General features: G+C 48.4%; 2 protein-coding genes across 10 annotated transcripts in view; one reads left to right on the top strand and one right to left on the bottom strand.

Annotated features, from left to right (window-relative positions):
- The window catches only part of Pcnx2 (pecanex 2), a 205,278-nt gene extending 201,758 nt beyond the window's left edge, over positions 1–3,520 (top strand). For 2 of the 5 annotated variants that reach the window (XM_063260055.1, XM_063260054.1), the window contains one exon: positions 957–2,624. In XM_063260055.1, the coding sequence (XP_063116125.1) occupies positions 957–1,591 (635 nt within the window). In that variant the 3' untranslated portion in view covers positions 1,592–2,624. The other 3 variants (XM_063260052.1, XM_063260051.1, XM_063260053.1) reach the window with 2 other exon arrangements.
- The window catches only part of Ntpcr (nucleoside-triphosphatase, cancer-related), a 28,067-nt gene continuing 14,405 nt past the window's right edge, over positions 3,026–16,687 (bottom strand). The window contains exons 4-6 of one of the 5 annotated variants that reach the window (XR_010051229.1): positions 14,730–14,943; positions 7,043–7,201; positions 3,026–3,315 (exon numbers count right to left, since the gene is read on the bottom strand). Coding sequence is in view for 3 of the 5 variants with exons in the window: in XM_003473498.5 (XP_003473546.3) it covers positions 7,133–7,201; positions 14,734–14,943 (279 nt within the window). In the remaining 2 variants the exon portion in view is untranslated. Of the gene's footprint in view, positions 3,316–6,567; positions 7,202–14,729; positions 14,944–16,687 lie in introns of those variants that run through there. The other 4 variants (XR_010051228.1, XM_013156366.3, XM_003473498.5 and 1 more) reach the window with 4 other exon arrangements.

Genomic DNA, 16,687 nt, shown 5'->3' with positions numbered 1-16,687 from the left:
TAAGACCGGACTCAGCCAGGGCTGGGACCTGGCAAGGCCTCAAGAAGGGACAGTTGGCCAAGGGAGCTGGGCCATACCAGACAAGAGATTGTTTCAATGAGGCCTGGGTATGGTGGTGACATGGATGTCACTCAAAAGACTATGATCTCAAGAGGAAACTTCTAGAGAGCCTGTGACCCAAACTATCCCCTTTTCCCTTTTCAAGGCAACTAAAAATGATTGAATTCTGCATGTTTTCCTTTATTACCATTTATCAGATAAGCATGGGAACCAAAGTCCTGGAACAAGAACAAATCTGGGTTTGTTCCACATGGCCAAGTAGGTTTCGGGTATCATCAGGATTAAGATGGTCACCTGGCTGCAGGTCCCACCTCCTGCCCTCAGGCTGTGGGCACCTGGGCTGGCAGGCTTGAGGATGTGCAGCCGGGTCACAGTCACCTCCTAGGCCTCATCCTAACCTTGAGCTCAATTGTTTTAATCTCCATGGATTCTTGGGACCCAGGCTGAGCAGGTGCCAATGACACCAAGCAGATTCCAGCATTCTTAGCCAGCCACCTGCTAAATCACTTTCTTCAGATTTATAGATGGGTTTTTATCTTGTAATTGGTACATATTTATGGGACACAAGATGATAATTTAATGTGTGTCTTGTTGGGATTATAGGCATGCGCCACCATGCCTGCTTGTAATAATTTTTTAAACATTTACCCTATATTTTGATCACACTGCTTAAAATTTGTGGTGGGAACTTCTAGACTCTTCCATCTCATTTGAAATGGATCATAAAGTGCTGACTGTACTTGCCCTGCTGTGTCAAAGAGCCCTGGACCGACCTGTCCTATCTACCCATGTTTGGCCCATCTTCTTACCCTCTAAGGGAACAAACCTCCATGTCCCCCATGTACTTCATGCCCCAGCAGGACATGGATGACCAGATGCTTTGCTTCCCTCCACAGGCAGGAAGGGCAGGAGCCAGTCTGTCCAGGCACCCTCAGTGCTCAGCCAGAGGCTGCCTAACCTGAGCTCATCGGGTCCCATTGTGGAGAGCCGCCAGGCCTTCCTACAGACGTCCACGTCTGTCCACGAGCTGGCCCCAAGGCCCTTAGGCAGCCGGCTCTCCTTGCATACCTCAGCCACATCCCTGCACTCCCAGCCACCCCCTGTGACCACCACGGGCCACCTGAGTGTCCGAGAGCGTGCGGAGGCACTCATCCGGTCCAGCCTGGGCTCTTCCACCAGCTCTACCCTCAGCTTCCTCTTTGGTAAGAGGAGTTTTTCCAGCGCGCTCGTCATTTCTGGACTGTCCGCAGCAGAAGGGGGCAACACCAGTGACACTCAGTCATCGAGCAGCGTCAACATCGTGATGGGCCCCTCAGCCAGGGCCGCAGGCCATGCCACACGGGTAAGGCGGCTTGGGTGTGGGAGATGCAGGACAGGGCTCAGCTCTAGGCCTAGCCTCTTGGATTCCACTCACTCCTTCCAGAATCCTACTCTCCACCCTAGGGCCCTCAAGGTCATGCAGGTAACTGCTCACTGTGCTCTTGGCAAACCTGTACACCAGCCCTTGTTGACATTACAGTGGGGTGGCTAAGTTCAAGCACTCAGCAGAACTGTGGCTGGACATAGTGAGAATGTCCCCCTTGTCTGCCCTGGAAGCTCGGTTACTTCCTTCTTGTTCACATCACTCTGGCCTAAGGGAGAGAGCCAAGGACACCACCCCATCAGCACTGGAGTTAAATCATCACTGATTCCATCCAAAAGACTTTTGAAGCCATGTGGTGTCTAACACGTTCAGGTGTCCAGATTCTAGACTGTTACAGATTGTCCAGAATACTACACTCACTGATGCTAAACACTGGGTCTCACGAGTAAGAATCAGCTGAACCCATGGCACCTCACTTACACAATGTAGTAGGGATGGAAAATTTAATTGAAAAATTCAGTCAGATTTGGAGGTTTCCCTGCTGATTCTCAAGGTTCACAGGCATGAGGGTCTCAGCGACCTGGCCTCTGGTCTTGGTGCAGTTATTTAGGGGGATGGGGACCAGCCCTGGGATCCTCAGTGTTACCCCTCCTCTATCCTCCATGCTATCTCCATGGAGAATGTCCTGAGAACTCTGGGCTGCAGCACCGGTGTGACTTCTGGGCATGGCTGATGACTGTAGTTAATTTACCCAAGTTTAGCTATGTAACTACACATATAAGCTTTCGTGATAAAAAGATACAAAATGTCCTTTCCCCACCCCCTAATCTGTGTTTGAGTCACAGTCCATGGAGGTGTCTCTGGGATTCTGGAAAGTTCTGCTTCCCTGACTCCAAGGTCAGTGGGTCCTTGGGACCACTGGTGCTGCCACTTGTGTCAGACCTGTTGGGACTGTGTGAGGACACTGAGTCACACAGACCTTTCCAGGCCCATCTGTGTCTAATATTCCCCAGACCTCATGAGAAAGACCCCATGCTCAGAGACCCTCCTAACCCCAGAGGCCGCCTGGTTAGTCCTGTCATTTGGCTAGGTGGCAGGCCTATACTCGAGGTCGCTGCAACCCCAGCCCTGGGTACCACAGCAAGGTGGGAGACTAGATCTAGGCAGTGAATGTGTGCTGTTGCTGTTTCTTCCTGTTCCCTGGAAGCACTTCTCTGAGCCATGTGACCCCACGGAGGCTGCGGAGCAGAGGCAGCTTCGTGACCGACGTCTAGCCGAGGCTGTGGCAGAGAACCTGGGGGTGATGTGCAGAAGAGCGAGCCAGGAGGACATGGGCCTGGATGACACCGCTTCCCAGCAGAGTGCATCAGATGAGCAATAATGCAGTGGCTGTGGCAGGGCGAAAGACTCTCTACCAGCCACCTTCACTCTTTTCTCTACCCGCAAGCCCAACACAAGGGCTCTTCCCCAGGGGAAGTGGGAGCTGTTCTAGAAACAGTCACTACGTTTGTCACTACGTTTATCTCAGGTTCTTGAAAAAAAGTCTCACATGGTGGGGGACAAAGACACTGTACTTCCTTCCCCCAAGCACTGCACAAAGAATTTGACATTTCAAACAAAAGCCATTTAATACCTGAAAACAAGTAGAGCAAATACAGCCCATGAGTAACTCCTTCCTGCCCTGGTGAGAACAAGACCACTGCATGCTAGTCACTGGCGTTTGGTACACTGCTGTTACCAGGAGAGACAGGGACACCACGGGTGGGTCCAGTGTATCCAAGTCCAAGTGTAAGGAGTCTCACTTCTTTGTAGTATTTATGCAGCTGTAGGCGTAGCCAGCAGCACCTCCCTCGCAGAATCCTGGCAGTGCATGCAGTCCTGTCTTCCATGCTCTGTGAGGAGCCAAGATATATTAGGATGGGAGTTCATAAATGGGGTACATGGCCAGACATCCACCCTACATGTCCAGGTGATTCCGGCCACCAGTAACCCGCACTACCCAGGAACGCGTAATTGTCTTCCAAGCTGAGCAGCCCCTGCTGTGCCATAAGCACACTTGCACACACCTTTGTTTTGGAATTAAAATGTTTACAGTTATTGCTGTGTTTGTCTGGTACTTGAGTTCTCCAATTGCTTTCATTTCTAAAAATGCATTCTTGACTAAAACTCACCTAAAAATATACCCATTGATAAAAATGAGATTTATATTTGGGCAAATCCTGAGACAACTTTTCCTATCTCCAGACTGTCATGTGGAGGGGAAACCCAAGCTTTTTTGCAGACAGGAGGAAAGGTGGGTACCCCAAACAGCATGCATGAAGAATATTACACTGACCTGTGGGACAGCTAGAAAGAAATACTCAATTTAGAAGTCACAAAATGTCTTCAAAGCATCTAGGATTTGGAAGTTGGAATGGAGGACAAAGGGAAGGCAGGTGTACAGAAAACCTCTCACCACTAGAAGTAGGTGGTAATGCTTTAATTTTTTGTAAGGTAAGTATTAGCAGTTAATAGCAATGAGTGGGCTTTCTAATCAAAGCCAGAGTGCCATCGCACAATAATCCCTACAGACTTTATTTCTGGTTCATTTTCAGCTATTGGTCTAGTGAGATGATACTGTCACCTGCTGCAGCTCCTGGCCATTCCTGGGTGCCATATGGCCTGGCCCTTGAGGCTAAAAGGTGGCCCTGAATGGTTGAGATTAATATGCACAGGACTGGCAGTGGTCAGAATGGAACACAGCTGACACTCTTTAGGTACAAGAAAGCACGTACAGGACACCCACCCCCAACCCAAAAAATAAAGCCCAGTGGGTATGGGGACGGCAGTATGTATGCCTCTCACCCTCATACAGACTCAGGACCTGCTTGTCTACCTGTGCAGCCTCCTGTCCAAGTGTGCACACTGAGAGGTGTATACACTGGTACCTACCAAGTGCGTTGCTCCACTCCTTTTGGCTGGCTGGCCACTGGCAGCAATGCAGCCACTGCTTTGGTATGTGCAATTCATGAGCACAGGGCCCGGCCCCTGAGGCAGCAGCTGCATGACAGAGTGCATGGCAGAGAACACAGGGTGGTGTTTTACAGGAGGCAGTCCTGAGTTGGTGTTTCTTGCCAGGGTTCTCACGTGTTCTGCCAACATGTAGCTAAAGTTATTTCTGCATATGGACACTGAATCAGTTTCTCCTTTAAAGACAATATGAAACTGTAGCATTTGGGTGTTCTATAAATCATTTGGCTAACTTGGCACTGATGCTGTAATGAAGCATCTATCTGGCAGGTAGTTCTGAAAATTCACTGGTGTTCCAGTGTCTCATGACCTGTAAAATGTACAATGCACCACCTGGTTACTTGGCTTCCTTTACTGTTTGTTCCAAGCCTTGTGCTACATAACATCTGCCATGGGCATACCCAGGTGTGATCTTCCCAGTTAGAGCCTTCCGTGAACACTGAGCTGAACAGAAGATATGCGCAAGGCTGCTGCGGGATCTGAGGCTGGGGGCAGGATGAGAGACTGGATTTGCAACTTCCTGGGAGCCCCTCCACACCTGGCATGATAGCCAGACAATATTTAATCAAGTCAGAAGGTTCCCCTTAATCTTTCTGCACAGGCTTGTTCTTATAGAAGAACAAAGGAAACAACCTGTTAAACTGCTGTGTGTGAACTGACTGGAACTGATGGGTGCTAAGATCTGCTAAGGAGCAGGAGGAAAGAACTATTTAGCAAGTCATTCTCCAAATTGGTTTTGCTTTATCCTACTCGACCTTGTTTTAGCTCAGATTCCTCACAGAGCAATGTTCATGACGATATTGCATGTTTCAAAGTGAGGTTCCCTTAAATCAGGACTCATCGCAGTCGGCCTGACATCATGACGGCCTCCGTTAAAGTTTCTGCACTGCCCTGCACACCCAGTGCACTGACCATCCTCTGATGATGTGATACCACAACAGCTGAAGGCCTGGCCAGTCTCTTGAGGGAGGAGAAGCAAGGAGTTGTAAAGGACAGCAGGCCTTAGAGTCACTGAGACTTGGGTACCAATTTCCATTTGTCACAGATAGTGCCAACTGGCTTCAGCCAGGAGCCCTCAAGTTTTCCTTCTAATTTAAGACACAAAATTCACTGAACAGTCACACTGAAACAATGAATGCAAAGCGACCAGAGGCAGAGGAAGCATGTATGTCCTGGATTTTGGAGGACAGTGACCCTAAGGTACCAGTCAAGGCAGGCAGCTGTGCGGAGCTGGTGCTAGGCCTGCTTGGTCCCTATTCTCTTATGGCTCATTGGGCTCCAGACAATGCACAACCTACTTGCGTACATTTTTGGCTGGTATCAAGTCCATCCTCGCTTCAAGCACATGGCCCACATCTGTGTTCAGTGCCCTTCCCATTATAGTGACCACTGAGGTGGCAGATGGCCTGGCAGATGCATTGAGCTTAGCCTATGGTCTCTGTGATCAGACTACCCAGGCAGGGACAGTGGAAGGAGATGTCTACCCGGCCATACTGGGCAGTGGCCCTAATGTAGCAGCCTCCATGCTGTGGACCTTAAAGGTTTGACAAATCAGGTCAGTCTTCAAAAGCTCTCCAGAGGCAAGTGTAACAATATGAGCATCTATCCAGGTTGTGCTGTGTTTATCTTCATGGGCACCAGTACCCACACAGGCCCAACCTGTCCAGGTACCCAGGGGACATGCTGCATTCACACCAGTGTATTTGTAGCTATGCTAGTTGCTAAAATTTCATGGCTATTCACAGATCTTGACCTAAAATCTATTTCTAAGCTGCCCATTACTCCAGGATCACCAGCCACATGGACGGCAAACTTCAGCCTGACAAATTCTGGAGGTTTTGCATTTTTCTCCTTTCCTATTTTCCTGATATGGGCTGTACCAACCCACAAGATTGAGCATCCTCATAGCGATGAGTGGAACAGCTGAGGACATTGCCTTTTGCAGTCACACCACCCTCCTGGGTGACAGTCATTGCCTCACTTTTCTAAGAGACAAACATGGTTCAGAAAGGTTCCACAATGCACCCATGTTAACTCAGCTTGAGCAGGGCTCTGGTGTGAACCTCACACTTTACCCTTGTCCTTAGCCTTGGAACTCCCGAATGTTAGATGGTATCAATGTCCTAAAGACTGTGTGTCTGTACTATCATATTTATTAAACAATATGAAAAGAAATAAACAAGAAATAGAGGAGAGAAACTATAGTGATTCCCTTTAGAAATAATAATTTTTTAAAAGTTCAAGTAACAGTTAATGACCCTGAGCAGCACGAGACCAAAGCTGCACCTGGAGAGCATTTAGTCTTCATGACACACAAAGCTGATTAGAATAAACTTTTCTCTCCTCTCTCAGACACATTTACACACATCAGTTGAACCCACTCCATCTGACACTCTAAACCCATTGCCTACCTTGTAACCAAATCATGTGCCCGGCTGGAAGAGTAAATAAACACAAAGCCTAAGGCACAAGTTAGCCATGGTGGGTTGTTAATCATGGACAGCCAACTGGCATCAAGGCTAACTTGACCTTTCAAATGTTTTATGGATAGCAGCTGCCAAGCTTTCTTGGGCAAAGCCCACAATGTCCATAAACCTGAAGGCGCCAGACCTCACTCTGCAGACAGGAAGGGAGGGAGGCATCAGAAGCTGTGCTTGACCCAGGCATCCTGGGGGCAGCAACGTAAGGACTCGGTCCAGCTCACATCCTGCTACTTTGCACACAGTTCACAATATCTGGTAGAAGGTGGTTTCTGTTTTCCTTGGTGACCTGTGGGAAGAAGCAAGACAGCCAGCTTCAGAATTCCTTTCACCTGATGGCAAAAAATCTCCTAAAAGAAACAGTGTGGAAGGCTGGGAGAGGCAGTGGAAGCCTAGCTCTTTGGGGTTCTCTGAGACAGCACAGGACCACCACGTCCCACCATCAGCTTCTGCAGTGATGGCTCAGTCACAGACAGCAGCTCTGAGAGCTCAGTCTTCTCTGGAGAAAGCCTGAGCTAGGTGCTGTGAGGCAGGATGGGACCGCGAGCCTGCTGCTCAATAATGAAGGGATGATGGAGGGAAGTAAGGACCACGGTCTGTGGGGTCTATGGAGCAGCCAGTGGCAGCGAGCCACTCAGAGTCCAGTGAAGCTCCAAAAGGCCAGTGTGATCTACTCATCTCCTTCACCTCCACCATGAACACACACACACACACAGGAATGTAGACAATCTGACAACTGCAGGGGGCCCTGAGCTTGGCCAACCACACCTTTAAAACACGACAGGGAAGCTGAGACTAGCGAGGGAAAAGCAACATGGTACAGACTAACTATGCCTCCTGACCCACTATGTACTCTGTGGCTAAAGGCCTTACAAAAACGAAAGTAATGACAAGTTATTTCCAGCTTTTCCTGATGGTGATGGATACATCACCTTTTACCTACCCATGTATCCCCTGGCAAGCAGCTGGATTATTCCTGTTTTGGCTGTTACGAATAAGGGTGTTTTGAACACACATTAAAGTTCCTGTGTGAACATGTGGTTTTCAATGCTCTGGAATAAAAGCCTATGGGTAGAATTGTTGGCTCTATGGCAACTCGTGTTTTACCTCTTTGAGGAACTGCTGGACTGTTTTCCAGTGACTACATTGCTTATATTCCCATCAACGGCATATGAGGGATTGACCCTGTTTCCCCACACTCTCAACAACATCTGTCACTTTCCATTTCTTCCATTTACTTTTTACAGCCACCTCGGTGTGAAGTTGCATCTTGCTGAGGTCTGCCTTGCACAGCCCTGAGCACTAGCAATGATGCACACAGCTTCAAGTGCTCACCAAACACTTGAGTGTCTTCTTAGGGAAAATGGCCACTCAGATTCTACTAGTTTTTACTTTTATTTTTATTCTACTGTTGAGTTGATTGAGTTCTTTGCATAATCTAGGATACAAGGCCCTCTCAGATGTATGATTTGCAAATACTTTCTTTCTGTGAACTCTTTTGCACTTGTGTCTTAGACACTTTACACTAAGATACAATATCAACACCCATAATTTTAAAAAAGAGGTTTCATTTGGCTCAAGTTTCAGTCTATTGTCAACTGGCTACAAGGCAGGATGGAATGGCACAGGGGACAGCAGAGGAAAAGTGGCTCATGGCATTGGTGCTGGGGAGCAGAGAGTCAACAGAGGAGCCCGAAAGAAGATGACTTTCCTGGTCACCCCTACCACTCCCTGTGGTCGTGCCCACCCCTCTGTGACCTGACCCACCTCTTCCGACCAGGCCTCCTCCTAACAACAAGCCAGCTGTAAGGCCTCCCTAGTCCCATCAGCTTTCAAAATCCCCACCTATGAGCCTGCCAGGCTCTTGGGAGACATTCAGATATAAACCAAAACAACTTGTTCCCGGAGTCCTTTGATGCACAAAAGTTTTTAATTTTGACAAAATCTTAACTTTTCTATTTTTTTCCTTTTGTTATTTTTGCATTGGATATTGTATCAAGAAAGGCTTTGCCTACCGCTGTTCACAAAGACTCCTTTTTCTACTGAAAGTTTTACAGGTGTAGGTTTTATATTTAGGTCTATGATCCATCTTGAATTAATTTTTGTGCATGATACTAAGGGCCCAATTTTATTCTTTTGTATATAGATATGCAGTAATATCAATTCCACCTGCTGAAAACCTATTTTCCTATTAAATTATGTAGCCTTCCTTGTAGAACATCCACTGACCACAGACACAAGGCTTCAGTTCTGGACTCTGCTCCAGATGTCTACACATCTATCCTTATGCCAGAACCACACTGACTCACTATATTTTATAGCAAGGTTTAAAACTGCAAAGTGTTAGCCCTCTTACATCCTTCTTTTTCCATATTATTTTCGCTGGACCTTTTTTTTATGTCCATGTGAATTTTAGGATTCTCTTCCCAATTTCTGCAAAAAAACTATCTAATGACTTCAAATCTAGTTGCTATAGACAGGTTCCCAACATCAGCTCTGAAACTGCAGAAGAGAGGTGCATGGGCACTGAGGCAGCATCACACTCCTAAAAGAAAGACAGAGTTTATGTCCTATTTGGGGGAGCAGGGATGAAGAAAACACATAGCAAGAGTAAGTCTAAAACCTTCTAAATTGGAGAGAACTTCCCACTCTTCTGATGGCCTTGCAACCTGAAAGTGAAAACCGGAAGAATAAAAATTTCTTTATGGAAGAAGCAAGCTTAAGTAGCTTTGAATTCAGATTATTAAATAGATTTTGGTTATATAATATTAAAGTAGAAAAATGAAATATTTTCTAAATATCTAAGTTTCTATGGCCACGTACCAGAATCACCCCAGTAAAAGCAGCATTAAAGCAGATCACACCAATGTTCAGGCTCTCGAGTTGGCTGAATGACAGTCTGGATCTGAGCTTTACCCAGACTAATTAAGGGACCCTGGATAAATTACCTAGCCTCTCTGCCCATCTCTTGAGGCTACTAATGCAGCTATATCACTAAGCTCAGCACCAGCCCTGAGTGCTCAAAAATGAGCCACCCCAAGCCCCACAGAAATGCTCCTCAGTGCCCAGGGCGCTCTCACCACTCAACAGAGAGCATCTCCAGTATTCCATCCAGGAAGTGTTGCACCAGAAATCAAAAGAAACTGGCTTTCTAAATGCCACTTAGAAGACCAAACTCACAGATTTTATTTTTGTAAGAAGTAACTGAAGGGATTAAAAATTCTTTTATGTTGCTAATTAGAAAACTATGAAAAAACTACCCACTGTTCTTCCCAGTAATGTTGATCCACAGAAGTCTATCTTTTGCCTCTATCTCATTAATATAACCATTACCTTTTTTTTATAATTAGTTTCAACCAAATACCAGTGGTGACATTTAGAGAGCAGTAAGTCCTTGAGGACATGACATAAAACTTAGAGTAAACTTCTGGGAGAGCAATCACACCTTCAGAAAGGTCACGATCATTACCCAAACCAGAGTAGTCATTTCCAAAGGACGGTGCCCTCCCTCCTGCTGGTCTGAAAGACTCACAGAGTCAGAATACAGGTAGGATCTGGCATTACACCCGTGCCCTACAGAGCAAGAGAACACCCAGGCCAGCCGGGATGGGAAAACAAACTCGTGACGTCACTAACAAGAAGGAGCGGGAGGGAAGGAGAGAGGGGAAGAGGAGGGCAGCTGAGAGGCGCACACAACCGTATTGCACAAGTTCCTGGGAACCTCGATAGCAGGCAGGAAAGAAGGCTGGAAGGACAGATGGCACCCTCACACTGCTGCACCCAAGTCCCAGCACTGGGCTTAATCATGTCACAAGGCCACCAGATTCAAAAGAATCTAAAGCTGTTCACAATCCTGTTGATTTCATGGCCTTGACTAGAAGGCAACAGAATAAATGAGGAACTTCTCTCACGGAAAAGTCAAAGTGGAAAGGATTTAACTGGCAAGGCTGCTCAGAGCTCTGGAAAGCAACCCACGAGGGAGTAGGTGGCCTCCCTGACATGACCCCTAGGCCGCTCCCTCCCTCCCTTCAGGCCTGCGCTCAGGGTGCTTCGTCTGACAGTCTTTCCAGATGGCCACAGCCTGCCCTGTTCCCCTTCCCAGGACACCACACCAGCACTTCCGCATCCCTGGTTCCCTCCTAAGTCCCCACAGGCAGAGCAGGGTGCCGTGGGCCTACTGCTCCTAGGCGGTGCTTCACTAGGGAACAGCAGGAGCAGCAACTCTCGGGGGGATCCCAGCTTCCTCCTCAGGAGCCTGCCTTTCTTCTCTCTGTTCTTTTGTTCATCTATTTTTAGCACATCAGGTAGCATTACTATTCCTGCCTCAGTTTTCCTCTCTGCACTGTCCCCTTCTCAGGTCCCAGGCAGCCCTCTCGTTCCTTCCTGAGAGAACTTCCCTAGCCATTTCTCTAAGGTAGGTCTACTGGTGGCCAAGCTCTTCCTCTCCCTCCTCTGCAAGTCCAAGTTTTCCCTTCACTCCCCGGGGTTGTTCCAGTGGATGCAGAGTTCTCAGCAGACAGCTCCTCCAACACACTGGACCGATATACAAGCTGCCTGCCTCCGCCTTCCAGTCTGATGAGTGCGGCTTTGCTCACTTTCACGGGCCCACAAGGATGTACCTTCACAGAGGCTTCCGTGGGTTTATCGTGCTGGGATTCACACAGCTTCTCGAATCTGCAGATTTGCCTTCTGAAGTTGGGAAATTTTAGCCACTATTTCCTACCAGCCCATTTTTTATTCTATCTGCTCCTTATTGGGTAATTTCTGTTCACTGATTTCTTCTGTCACCTGCAGTCTGCTGGTGAGTTCAATGACCGACACTTTCAATTGGCTATTTTGCTGCATTAAATTTTCATTGGCTTTCTCTACCTTCTGTATTTTCGCTGAAACTTTCAGTTTCCTTCTTGAGACTATTTTTCATTTGCTTCAAGTATGTTTGTGATTTATCACTGAGGCATTTTTTGTGACACCTTTTTAGTCTTAGGCCTTTTGATGAGACTGTTTTAAAATCCTTGCCCTGCCGTCCCAACATCCTTGTCTTCTTGCTGTTGCTGTCTGCTGATAGTCTTTTCTTATTCAAGGTGAGATATTCTGACTGTGGTATGACAAGTGATTTCAATGTGTCCATGGTGTCACTAGTTGGCCCTGAGGCTCAACCCGCCTGCCCTCTCTCCACCTATCAGGTCATATTGTCCCCAAAGGCTACTGGCTGAAATCAGTGGAGAAACAGAAGTGGTCAGTTGCATCTTGTCTAGAACCACAATGTTTTCAGGAGTTTTTATGAAAAGTAGTTCTCAGCTCACAAACACCATTAAGAACACATCCAGACAAAGCCCCTGACTCTGGGGACCAGCGCTTCCTCCTACAGCAGGAGCTCAGCCCCACCGTCACAGGACCCATGCTCACCCAGCACCCATCACAACTTATCACCTTCCCTGGCGCGCTCCCCCATCTCCTTCCACTTCCACCCACAAGCACCCACCCAGGCATGACTTCCTCTGACCTCCCTGCTCACTCTGACATCGCCCTTCTCTGCCCCAGAGTCTCAATGTCCCATGGTCAGGCTGTAAGGGAAAGAAATAGGCTGCACCCATGCCTGGATCAGGGAGAGGTGCTAGCTGCAAAGGACTTTTCTAAACATAGATTCAGACACTGAGTGCCCATCAGAAATGGAAAGGACTCGAGACTCCATGGAATCCAGATAAGGATGAGGAGCAGCAGCAAGAAAGCAGGCCTGGCAGCCCACCCTCTCACAGGATCAACTCAGAGCCCATCACTTCCTCTACAGATCATCAGGAGCAATGATTACCTTGTCTGGAGAACAGTGGTACGTCAGAAAAGGAAACATGATATTATCCTAAGACAACAGTTATTTCTGGACATAAATGTCAACTCCCTTCAACCTGCTGTAGGTCACTGGGCCTGGGATGCATTTGCAGAGACACCCAATCCTTGCAGCCTAATGCTGGCAGTTTCCTGGCCTGAAAATGCATTTTCTCTCACCTTTCACTATACACTGCCTATGTCTCCACAGAAACTCTACATTACAACTGAATCTCAACTGCAGAGAGAGACACAGGAAGACAGCAAAGGACCACAGAGATAAGGCCACCAGATGTGACCTTTCAAGGCTCTCAGATCTCCACTCAGATGTCTTCTCCCTGGACTGCCCCTCTACCCTGCCCCAACCACCACACCGCCTGGCTTCTTTCCCTTGCCTTTATCAGGACCTGAAACAACTTACTTTGTCTGCTTATGGTCTGGCACCCAGCGTTCCCCCTAGAATGTAAGCTGTGCAACAGAAGGACTTGGTCAGTCTTATCACCAGTGTCACCCAAATTCGGAGCAATGTCTAGACACAGTAGGTGCTCCATCAGCGTCTATCAAGTGAATAAGCTAACAGATGAAGGAAGCATAGGCACAGCTGTCCAGATCTGGCTGGTTTCACTCTAGCAGTCACTCACTGCCACTCCCAGAACACTGTGCGGGCACATGTGGATGTCTCGCTAGGGCCACTGGGCCAGGCTGGCATGGCATCGGTGACATAGGTCCCACTCCATGCTTTCCTACTTAGGTGGGCCTCACCCACCTTGCAGGGCAGGAAGTGCTAAAACCAAGGGTAGGAATGAGGCAGTGGACAGCACTAGGCCAGCAGCACTGACAGACACAGGAAAGAAAAGCAGTGGGACAGACGGACATACATGAGAAGAACAGAGCAACAAGACTGAGGCGAGGAGCCTCCTGCAGCCCGCTGACACCGTGCCCTCAACATGCTGCTCCGAGGACCCCAAGACCCCAGGAGCCACAGCCTTACTTCTCAAACTGCAGCAGACTGAGGCCCACAGAGAGGGTGAGAGCACGGTGGCTCAGCCTGATCCCCAGACAGCTCAGTTCTGGGGTCACGGGCAGGCCTACATGTGTGCACATCTCACAGGCTTCAGGGGACCCTACACAGGCCACCGTAGACCTCACTGTGAGTGACAAGACGCCAAAGCTATGCTCCCAAATACTGCCACGTCTGTGCTAGCGTGGCTGAGAAACTGTTTTAAATACTATTTAAATGTAGCTAACTTAAACAGAAGTAGCCACAGGTGGCTGGTGGCTCCTTCCCTGGGCGAAGAAGACAGTGTGTTTCCATCTTCCCAGGTTATTATGATAGGCAGTGTCTCACTGAGCCAGGCCTCTTCTCCCAGCAGGAGTGGGTCCCTCTAAAAGGGAAACCATTCAGCCAGGTGGGGCAGGACACAACTGTGATCCCAGCACTCCATGGGGCTGAAGCAGGAGGACTGCAAGTTCAAGCCCAGCCTGTGCAACTTAGCAACTTCAGTGAGAACCTCTCTCAAAATTAAAAAAAATATTAAGTAAAGAAAAGTACATAAATGGGCTAGGAATATTGCTCAGTGTTGAAGGCCTGAGTTCAATCTCCAGTGTCACAGAGAGAGAGAGACAGAGAGACAGAAAGAAAAAGAGAAAGACACAGACACAGACACAGACACACAGAGGAACCTTTCCCTAAAACCACACTTGTTTGCCTCTGAGTCCCAACCTGAACTGCAGATCTGAGATCAGCCACTTGAGCGATTCTGGCACTGGAGCGGTCCAGTGCCCAGCGGTATTGGGAGAGGAAGAGAGTAGGAATGGAGAAGACTGCTGGTGCTCCCAGTCTATCCTGTCCTTTTCAAAGACAGGCAAAACCTAAGTTCTGGAACTCTTAGACACTCACACTTGCTTAGAGCCCAGCACCCAGAGACAGGGAGGCAGAGGTGGCTGTGGGCATATCCGTACCCTCCCACAGACTGGGTGGGGGCCTGGCTTACTCACGCTGAACACCTTCACGTCGGGCCTCTTCCTGATTTCCTCCACGAGGGCCAGTGGTTTCCCTTTGGGAACTGGGATGGTTCCGAGGACCACAGTCCCTGGTGAGGACAGTGTCTGGCGCACAGCTTGGATGAAGGGCTGGCTGAAGAGCTCCATCTTCCCGATCTCATCGATGACACACACTCCCTGCCTTGAGCCACCACTGGAAATCGCCTAGGGTGACAAAATATTCATTGGGACCCCAAAGCCACACTGATCACAGGCCCAGGATCTCAGCCCCAAACACTCATCAGCTAATGGTGTGATGGGCGGGCGGGCTGCCCTCGGAGGACAGATTGTCCTCAGCAGTGCACACACCAGATGTCTACAGTCTCATGAGAACATTCAACTTCCTGGTCCCTTGAGCTTGTCTCAATATTTTATTCCCTCAGAATGGTTCTTATAGTAATCCGCCTTCGGGATTATGCACACTCAGAAAAGAAATGGCACCCAAATACTTCAGGTTTAAAAGAAATGAGACAGCAAAGCTGAGAGCTCTCTTCTCTCTCCATCACTCCCCCCCACCCATATTTTTAATATGTAAGATGTTCCCTGACTGCTGCAGAGGACACATACGTGCTCAAGTATCTGTATTCCATACTCTGATGAATGAGTGTTGGTGGGAAGAACGAAAATTAAAAGCAGTCTTATAAAAAAATAAACATCTGAGCATAGTGGTGCATACGTTTAACTGCAGCACTCTGGGAGGCTGGTGCAGGAAAAAAGTTGGAGTCCTTCCTGGGGAGCGTAACGAGACACTGCCTCACACACATATACATTTACATATATAAAGGGACTGGGGGGTATAGTGCAGTGTAAAGGCCCCGAGTTCTACCCTCAGGAACATAAATAAAGCAAAACCAATAAATACAGTTGTGTTGCTCAGATCTCAAATTCTCTAATGGCTTTATCCAATTCATGTCCATCACATCTCTGCAAGTCCCAGTCAGAGCTGATGTGGCTGCGGCCTTCCCAGTCTTCACAGTTCCTAGGTCGCCTGCCCCTGCACACCAGCCTTGGGCTGTGCAGCCACCACAATGTGGTCGGAGTGACAGGATGTCACTGAGTACAGGCAGAGAAGTGCTGCTTCTGTCCTGCTTCCCTTTGCAGGGTCATTTGCTCTGGGGAGACAGCTGCCCTGAAGTAAGGTGCTAGCAGTGAATCTAAGTGATAGAGACAGACTGAGCTCCAGCTCCCACATAGGTGGACTCGGAAGTGGATCCTTACTACCCAGCCTCAGAAGGGCAGAGGTCAGCCGAAAGCAGGTTAGTGACCACCAGAGGGCCCTGGGTCAGAACCACCCATTATGGCTATACTGACTCTTGATCCATAGACAATGTGCAGAATGAATGTCTACCGGGGTGATTTGTTACCTGGCTATCGATAACTACTACACACATACTTCCTAGAGAAAGCCAAGTACACTCCTCGTCCTTTTAGAGAAAAGACACAGTCCAACAGGTAATAAGCACTTCAGTGACGCTCCATAGCAACTGCATTCCATGTCTTTGTATACAGCATTATGATGAAAGCCTCAGGAGAATTTCAGGAGAATTGACTCACAGGTCCCCTTTGCGACACTGCTTGGGCCCTTCCGCAAGAGTGGTACAGGCCAGCTAGATGCTGGGCAGGATACACAATGGCACCCAGTGACACACAGGGCAAAGGGCCAGACCTGCAATAACTTAAATGGTATCCATGGATGGAGAGGGCCTTTGTCCCTTAGCCAGGAGAGGCTAAGCCAGTGAGGGTCACAGGCTGCTCCTGAAGACAGATGTCCGGGAGGAGGGAGCTATCTGCTGGTACCCTCTATCTGAGACAGCCGGGTCTGCACCAGCTGTGACAGGAGGGAAGCACAAAGCAGCCCTCCTGAACACTAAGGAAACACTGCTCCTCTTTCTGCTTGCTAAACTGCACA

The sequence above is a fragment of the Cavia porcellus genome, unplaced genomic scaffold (genome assembly GCF_034190915.1).
Source record: "Cavia porcellus strain 051 isolate PalLab524CR breed Dunkin Hartley unplaced genomic scaffold, mCavPor4.1 scaffold_13, whole genome shotgun sequence".
Taxonomy (NCBI): Eukaryota; Metazoa; Chordata; class Mammalia; order Rodentia; family Caviidae; genus Cavia; species Cavia porcellus.
The sequence above is the reverse complement of the archived record's forward strand: the minus strand, read 5'-3'. Positions and strand labels throughout refer to the sequence as shown.